General features: G+C 36.7%; 2 protein-coding genes across 3 annotated transcripts; both read left to right on the forward strand.

Annotated features, from left to right (window-relative positions):
• Positions 1 to 3: 3 nt before the first annotated feature.
• LOC129798165 (transcriptional adapter 2B) lies at positions 4 to 5,941 on the forward strand. 2 transcript variants are annotated; one of them, XM_055841172.1, is made up of 5 exons: positions 4 to 83; positions 163 to 260; positions 2,733 to 3,599; positions 5,087 to 5,215; positions 5,296 to 5,941. In XM_055841172.1, the coding sequence occupies exons 1-5, from the start codon at positions 77 to 79 to the stop codon at positions 5,404 to 5,406; spliced, it is 1,212 nt and encodes a 403-aa protein (XP_055697147.1). In that variant the 5' UTR covers positions 4 to 76; the 3' UTR covers positions 5,407 to 5,941. The 2 variants fall into 2 exon arrangements, with proteins under 2 accessions (XP_055697147.1, XP_055697146.1); XM_055841171.1 differs by having other exon boundaries at positions 50 to 83; positions 5,151 to 5,215.
• A 2,610-nt stretch (positions 5,942 to 8,551) lies between these two features.
• On the forward strand, positions 8,552 to 9,262 carry LOC129798168 (vesicle transport through interaction with t-SNAREs homolog 1B). Its single transcript, XM_055841174.1, has 2 exons — positions 8,552 to 8,775; positions 8,840 to 9,262. Exons 1-2 carry the CDS (start codon positions 8,644 to 8,646, stop codon positions 9,041 to 9,043), a joined length of 336 nt encoding a protein of 111 aa, XP_055697149.1. The 5' UTR covers positions 8,552 to 8,643; the 3' UTR covers positions 9,044 to 9,262.
• Positions 9,263 to 9,270: the final 8 nt, after the last annotated feature.

Raw genomic sequence — 9,270 nt, forward strand, 5'->3', positions numbered from 1 at the left:
CTGAGAAAGTTCGAAAACCCTATGTCATCATAGTAGTCTCTATGCCAAATGTGGTTTCGCTGTTTGGTAGTCCAAGATGGCGGGTGAGTGACAAAATTGCTGTGGAAATTTTCAGGAAAAACTCCAGGATTTTCCGCATTTTACCACATTTTCTTGTTGTAGAACTGTTCGACAAGTACGTGTGCACAAACTGCCAAGAAGATATACAGGGAATTCGTGTCCACTGTGCAGAATGTACGGATTTTGAGTTGTGTCTGCAGGTAAGATAGCCCAGATGGCCTTGCAATAAAATCTCATTCGCCAATCGATTTTCGAAGTGCTTATGCGTAAGGAATAGAGTACCCAAATAATTTTAATTCCCACAGATGGAATTTTAAGGAGATTTTTCCCGTGATAATTTGAATTTATTTTTTTTTTAATTTTAAATTTTTCACTCAAAGGATTTACTTAGGGGATTGTAGGCATGGTTCGCACAGAGTGAACCTTCAAACGATGCGAATTTTCTCTTTTTTTTTTTGCAAAGAGCTAGGTCGTCACATCTTATCCATACGATATTTGATTATTAACCTTACAAGACGAGATGAGAACTGGTAAAGCAGCTTTTTGCAAATAAAGAGGATATTCTCATCGTTTGAAGGTTCACTCTGTGCGAACCATGCCCAAATTCCCCTACTTTCCATAAAAAAATCTTTTAGAAAAGACGCAAACTACAATTTTCTTTCTGTGACTGACTTTTTTCAATTTTCTTTCCAATTTGAACATAATCCCAAAGTGTACCAATTAGGGGAAGTTAAGGATGCTTCGCACGCGCGAGCCTTCGAACAATCCGAATTTTGTCTTTGTTTGAAAAGTGCTGGTTCCTCATTTCTTAGGCATTAGATAGGTAATCATAAACCTCATCTTCACTGCACAAATAGGCAGCCTAGCCCTTCTTTCCTAGGATCTAGAATCACAAATGCAAAATGACCTTAAATGGGAAATTTTGATGGCTCACATTTCGTGTGATTTCTCTCAGTTAAATTGATTTTCAGAAATAATCACTTACATCAATAGATGAAGGGTTAATGTGGGTTTTGATATTTACGTAATATTTTGTTGCATCGGAGGAAAATTATTTTCCGAGTGGCGAAAAATCGTAAATACTACACTGCGTATTGGTTCAATCATTGAAAGTGTTATGGTTCGCCAACTCATCAGGTAACTCCAGCAGCTTAAAAATCACAACCTAACCTCAAAGAGGGAAACAAAGGGGTAGGAAGATGAAGAAAGGAAAGTGAGGGATCGTTCGCACGCTTTCTGGGGGTCAATATTCAGGATTTTTTTCTGGCTGAACGGTAAAATGGACAATCAATTGTGTTATACCACAAAAATCTTTGGTCTTTTAAGTTTCTATGCGTGCCTCGTTCACTACTGTAAAATCTGTGGCTTTTCTGGACAGGAAAATGAAAAAAGTTTAATGATTTGTGCGAACTTTGCCTTTTGAGGCAAGATTCGCACGATGGGTGGTTAAGGTTCGTCATTGCATTTTTTCCTGGAATAACTTTTGCTCACAATTAAAAATTATTTACCGATTATTAGATTCCAGATCCATGAATCCACGGAAACCATAATTTCACTAAAAGAAGGTCTATAAAACACTTTTCTTCTAATTTTTCTGAAGCACTGTTTTTCTTGCAAATTTATGTCGAAAAATCGACTGAAATGTGAAAATTTCTAATATGACAACCCTAAAAATATCAGCTGACATTGTCAAGTAAAAAGTATACAGTAGACTCTCTCAAATTCGGGCATATGGGGCCGAAATATCAGCCGAATTAGACAGAAATTCGGGCGACAAACTTTTTGAAATGAAACGATTTTTTATTCATGTGCATATAGATATTGAGTTTACACACTCATATATAACGTAAATTGCATGAAAATCCATCAATAATGCAAAATCACATCAAAACTAAGACAAACCATGCCAAATTTGAGCATATTTGATAATCATAATCAAATTTGAAAAATGACAACAAACTTTTCAAATGTAACCGCTGCCCGAATTTAAAAGTACAGTAGACTCTCGCTTATTCGTGGACTCTTTTTCCGGGTGACATAAAAAAATCCGTCAGGCAGTTGAATTTTCAAAATTTTGATGACACATTGTTCCCGTTTTGGGCTTTTTTGTTAAGCAAATGTGTTCTATCTACTGTAATTCTTACTTACTGTAACTTTTGGGACAGTACGCATGTTTAGAGAGACTGTCGGATTCAGTCAGGTCAGGATTCACTCCATAAATTTTCAACGTAAACAAAAAAAATCGTTGGATTTCAAACAATTTAATGGGTATCACTCTCAAAATCCGGGTGACGTTTCGGTCCCGCTCTCACGGATTAGCGAGAGTCTACTGTAGCCCGATCTTAAAAGAGCCGAATTAGCGAGAGGCTACTGTATTATCGTATTATATTAACTTCCGCAACAAATTTCATTTATTTCACTATAAATTACATTGATATATTCTCTAAAGTTATTTATCTTAATTTAGGGAAAGTGCATTGCACATGAATTCTGTTACGTTTTTGAAAATATTGTTCAAATTTGAGGAACTCTACTGTATATTTTTTAACACATCTAGGATTTTAACGCTAAATTATTTGAGAAAAACTTCTTCCCCAATTTCAAATTTAATATAGAATTTTCAGTTGGCTTGAGAAAAAGCTATAAAAGAAGATCGTCAATGGTTTTTGCAGTGTTTTGCGGCTGGTGTTGAGATCGGAGCTCATCGGAATGATCACAATTATCAGTTCATGGACACGGGCATTCTGTCCATCTTCCGGGGCAAGGGAGGGTGGTCCGCGAGAGAAGAATTGCACCTCCTGAATGCCATTGAGCAATTTGGGTTTGGGAATTGGGAGGATATTAGCAAACACATTGAGACTCGTAGTCCAGAGGAGGCCAAGGAGGAATATGTCAATCATTTCCTTTTGGGAACAATTGGACGACATACGTGGCAACCAACGGTTGAAACCATGAGGCCCCATCTAACAGATCACACTGTGTACGAGGACAATGGGCCACTCAGTCAGTTGATCACCCAGCGTCTGCCGCCAATTGATGTATTGCCCGATGAAGCTACCCAGTTGTGTTATATGCCCAACCGGGATGACTTCGAGCGGGAATACGATACGGCGGCCGAACAGCTGGTGTCCTCCTTGTCTCTCAGTGTGGACGACGAAGAGACTGATATTGTGCTGAAATTGGCCCAGGTGGACATTTACACCAGACGCCTCCGGGAACGGGCTCGGAGGAAGCGTCTGGTGCGTGACTACCAGCTCGTGGCAAATTTCTTCCGGGGCACCCTCCGGAGAACACGATACTCGCGCGAACAGAGGGAGATGCGCGATCGTTTTCGGGTATTTGCTCAATTTTACACAGCTCATGAATTTGAGCGACTTCTGAGTTCTCTGGATCGGGAAAAGGCCCTTAGGATTCGCCTCAGTGAACTCCATAGATACCGCTGGAATGGACTTACCAGCATGGATGAGTGTGTGCATTTTGAACAACATGCAGCTGTAGCGCCCCACAGAAACACCGGCCCGTATGGACATGGACGCACGGTGAGTTCCATTTTTTCCGTACCACTTACACTTTTTCTTAGCAGTAGCGATTCCATAAGGCATTCAATGTACTACATACGAAAATTGAGTGTTCCTTTTGAAATTTTAACATTTCTTCGCGAAATTAACTTTTTAGGGATAAAAGTGATTTTTTCTTAAAAAGTTAATGCGCGATGTAATCAGTATTTGTCACTTTTCTGTTCAACTTTTCGTGTCACTGCAAATCTTATGTGTCATCATGGAAATTTGTGCATCTCAAAACACTTTCATCTTAAACTTTAGTTAGATTGCTTCTCATACACCTTGTATATTCTGTTTAGGGTAAAAATACTGTCTTGTGTGGAATTACTTTGGATTAGCGTATCAGCGATGATCAAGTCAAGTTGTCAGTGAAGTTATTAATTATGTACCCTTGCATTATCTTGTTTTTCCATTGTTTTCAAATTCGATCAAGGCATTTAAACTTTCCAGATTAATGATTTATAGAAAACTTGCAAAATCGTTTTTTTTGACAAGATTTTCTGTTTTCTACTTATTACTAATTAACTTGGCATTTCAGATTAATCTCTGGGTTAAATTAGGTAATCTAAATGGATGAAAAATACTTAAAACCACTTATTTTTTCTCAAATATCTAAAAATGCTGCAAAATTGCAAAAAAATGAGGAATTTCAAAAGTTTTTGCCGGACAAAATTGGTCTAATCTAAGTTCAACGGCGTTATCACACTTGCACATTAAAATTTTAATGTGATTCACATTAATTGTCGCTTGTGGGCGTCCAAATATATTATTTGTGTCTTTGAGTAACTTAATATTTGGGTTTTTTTTCTATTTATTGATAAAGAAGTAGACTTGGCCTGCAAAAATAAGTTTAAAGTTACCTAAAGCATAAATATTTTTCACATTAAAAAATTAAAGAGAAAATCGCATTAATTTTTCGCATTAATGCTATAATCAATTTATATCAAATTTTGCGGGCCAAGTCTACCTTGTTATCAACAAATAGATCAAATTTTGAATATAAGATGATTCAAACACACAAATTACACATTTGGACTCTCACCAACGACAATTAATGTGAATCATATTTAAATTTTAATGTGCAAGTGTGATAACACAGTAAGACAATTTTAATAGAATTGTTGTGCATTTTTATCCGCTCAAAATTACTTTTTTTTTACTATTCCAAATCAATTTATCATTAAAAAAAATGATAAAATAAAATGTTTAATATCTACACAAGATTGTATTTTTGGAAGTATAATCACACAAATTATTTATAGTGAAAAATGATAAAATTTCAACTAATAATTCATGATTTGGGAGAAAATATCAACAATTTGATTACGTCAATCACGAAAAGTTGAATAGATTTAATAGAAGAAGCAAATAAGATCCGCAATTTCTTTTATGAACAAAAATAAAGAAATTGCATTAGAATTAATTGTTGGCTAATATTGTGATTTTTCTCCCGAATCTGATTATAGTTGGCGTGCATTATTGGACCAAATGGTCAGAGAATTCCCGGATGTATAAGACAATGTCTTACAGGACAACCGGCAAACTTCCGAGCGTCAACAGGCATTGTCGTCGCACTTGCAGCAAATAAGAAAAGGGTATTTATCTTTCCTGTGATATAGAGTTTTAGTTTTAGGATGAGTGTTTGACTTTGTGAGGTAATTTTTTTTATTAACAGAGAAAGCGCCGCACCCGTAAATTCAAGTTCCACCGTCCAAAAGTCCATGCACCACACCGTCGACCAGGTCTCCTCCGAAGGCTCATCGCTCAACAGAAACTCCTTGGATAGCTGTCGGGGAGCGGCGGGGCCCGCCAGCGGCAACCGTCAGAGTCAGCAATCGGTGGTGACGACAGCGACGACGACAACGGAGCCACTGAGCTCACAACCGGGCGGCAATCTCCTGTCGACGAATGAACTCAAACTCTGCGCAACACTCAATCTCCCGCCCACCCGTTATATAACACTCAAGACTGTGCTACTGAGTGGGGCGCGAAGCGCCATTGACACAAAAATCTCTCCGCTCGAAAATTGCGTCCGGGAATATCTTATGAAGGCCGGATGGCTTTCGAATGGGGGCCAGTGATGGGCATATCTCACTGTGTACATTGCTTTTTTTCCAATACACTATTTTTATATGTGTATGCTGAATTATTAAGAGGATTCCGGGACTTTGTGAGAGATAAGAACTGTATTTTATTGATGTATCGACTGCAAATTTAGATAGTTTCCGTGCTGCATTACAACACAATGAAATATAACCGAATTCATCTTAGAAATAAAGACACAAATAAAGTGATTCATTGACATAAGGATTAAGATAAAAGTGGCTTTTTTGTTCAACGAATTCCAGTTTCTGGAAGAAGTTTTTCTTTTGCCTCTTCTTTCTGGTTTAAATTAGGACTTGGCATAGTTCACATTTGCCGTGCCATTGAGGTACAATGGTACAACCAGCAATGGATAATATTCCTGAATGAACGAGAACCGGGCCTTTTGGATCCCGTTTCAACGCTGAAGTATCAGACCACCTTCAGAATTCGACGTCCACAGAGAAAAAACGGTCTTCGAAGCGGTCTGTGTTATAAGTTATAGTTCTGACAAAAAGTTTTTATTCTAAATTTCAGACAAAAAGATATTAAAATCAGGTTGAAATTCGAAGATTTTAAGAAAGGAATTGTCTTTCAGAGTTGACTGACCTTTAAATTTGAGAATCCTAAGAATGGATGCTTAGAAATATTAGAAGGGAAAGTGATTGAAGGAGAGATAGGTATTAAAAAAATAGAAGGAGCTGTAAATTCTCTCAAATTGCTTAGATTCCTTACAGTCTCAGCTTTTGTGGTCAGAGGTGAAATTCGACCTCGTCAGTGACTGAAAGTGAAACTGTTCTAAGTGTGCATTTGCTTTCTATCAGCATTTTTTGTTAACGACACATCATTAAACTTCGATTCTATGATTGCTGATCCACAGCAAATATAGAATACTTTATTTTTGAAGAGACGAATTGAAAAAATCTGCCATTAGGTGGTTCAGTTTCTCTCTAATGATAAAAAATGAAGGTCGATAGATTCTTGAGATAAGTGGTTTATGAAAATTATTTTAAGTAATATCCGTAATACAACATATTTTTTGGAGTTGTTTCGGCTCCAAACAGCTGAAAAGCCGAAGATAGAGGAAGATAATAATCCGAATCACGTCTGATTATTCGCTTGCTCTAGTGAGAATTTCCTGGGGAATTCTTCCACTGTTTTGGACTGACTTTCGGCTGTTCTCGATTCCAGAAATAATTCTCAAATCCTGCCCTAGGTATTAAGGCTTCTTGAAGAGAAGCCGCTATTTCCTAGCAGTAGGGAGCCAATTGGCCGCTGGTAATCCTTAGGCAATAGGATGCCGCTAGTCTTGGGCCAAAAGGGAGATGCGATTTCTCTGGAACAAGCATTCTCGTGCTGTTAGAAGTGAAACTCAGGAATATCTATCCAAATCTGATTTATTTAACAAAAATTAACCCTATTTATACAAAATCATTTTTACCCCACTTAATTACTTAGGTGAACTCCGTGAACCGTGATTTTTTGAATTCGTTCAACGTCTCGAAAATATAATATAGGATTTTTTTGTAGAATTAGAATAAAACTTTTAAAGAAGATTAAAAAGACATAATTGGAGAAGTCTATTCTATTATACTTCATTAAATAAACAAAAAACATCACAGGATAATTCATTTTCATTGCTGAACACACATTCATACATGACCTCAAAATGATTTTAAATGTAACCGTCAATAACTCGTTCGGATTGAGGCGATCCGGATTAAAGAGCGGGCACTGTATAATAATTATTATTTAATAATACAGCGGCAAATTGCCATATGCATATAAAAACCCGGTACATTGGAAGACTACAATTCAATAACAATTCTAGCTATACCTGTGTAGAAAAAAAATAACTTAAACGTCTAAATAGATATAACGGATATAACAATTTGTACGTGATAACGTGATAATTAAATAAAAAAAAAGAGAAAATAAAGAGAAGAGAACAAAATTTTAACTTAATGAAACATTGCAAAAAGACCAACGTTGCTTACCAATGAGATTTTAAATTAAATCGTTAAATTTCTAGCTCTTATGAAAAGAGCTACTTTAGCGAGATTGACTGGATTGACTATATTGTTTCCGAGCAACTGTTTCAAATCCATGTCAGTGATACCTATGCTATTTCTGAGTTGGGAGTATTCGGGACAGGTGATAAGTATATGTTGTACTGTGAGTGGAACGCTGCAGATGGGACAGGTAGGGGAATCAGTTTGGTTCATTAAGTAGGAGTGTGTTGCGTACGTATGGTCGGTTCGAAGTCTGGTGATAATACAAGTATTTCTACGGTTCATACCAGGGATAACGATTTTATCTGAATTTTTGAAAATGTTTCTTCAAGTCCGAGTCCTTCCAGTCTTTCCGTCTGTTTTGCTTTAAAATAGAGGACATATGATGAATATCCTGTTGATTTAACTATTCAAAAGTACTTCGATATGAATTAAAATTAAAATCCATTTATATCTCTCAAAGATAAAAAAAATCCTTATTTGAAAATTATTTGTATGAACGTGCATGTTCATCTTGAACAGGAGTTTATTCACAATCAAAAATTTCACGCATCCTTCGAATTGATTAAATTTCTTACAAATGTGTCCTGGCTATGATAAATTTCAAGCAGTTTTATATTTTTTAATGATCTGTTTTCCTCTTGAAAAATTAATGATCAATTCGCATTCTGATAGCACAAGAAATTTTTATTTTACAATAAAATAAAAAGTTTCAAATTTTGTGAAAATTTCTATTAAAGAAATATGTAAAAAGTTTTCCTTTTTATCGAGCACTCGATAAGGAATATGCATGGTCAATCGGGGTCGGGAAGGTTCTGCTATGTCAGCTGGGTTTTGAGTCAGCTGTCAGAGTTTGCGAAACGAAGTGTTCGTGAAACATATTAAAAAATGTTGTTTTGACGCCTTTTCTCTGAAATTTTGTGATAAAAATGGCAAATTACGATTGGGAGGAACACAACAGGCGCACCATCCTAGAAGGACGAGCTGCCCTGGAGCGGACATCAGCCAGTTTGGCCAGATCAAATATTGTGGCCATTGAAACAGAACAAATTGGCACAGAGGTGAGGATTTTGCCCAGAAATCGCACAATTGAGGGCTGTCTTATCTACTTGCTATCTTCTTTAGATTGTGTCGGAGTTGGGTGAACAAAGGGAGAGTTTATTGAGGAGTCAGCGAGGTCTCCAGAATGCCAATGAAGGACTCTCCAAGTCCCGGACCGTGCTGAGAGCGATGCAACGGAATGTCTTGTACAACAAGCTCACGCTCATTTTGATAATTCTGCTGGAAATTTTTATTTTGGGTGGATTGTTGTTTCTGAAGTTTAAGTAGAGAAAAGGAGGGAATCGAGAAATCCCAATTGGAACTGTGAGATCTTCAGGAGGAAACGCCCAAAAGTATACTGAGGATTTTTGAGGATTCATCATATTGGGCCATGAGATAAATTTTTCTCTACTTTTTTTCCATTTCCAAACAGCATTAATTTTACCATCTTTCTACTGTGTAAATTTGTTAAGATTTGTGAGAATAAAAAGGCGAATTTTAGGAAAATTGCTTTT

This window comes from Phlebotomus papatasi, chromosome 1 (assembly GCF_024763615.1).
Source record: "Phlebotomus papatasi isolate M1 chromosome 1, Ppap_2.1, whole genome shotgun sequence".
Lineage (NCBI taxonomy): Eukaryota > Metazoa > Arthropoda > Insecta > Diptera > Psychodidae > Phlebotomus > Phlebotomus papatasi.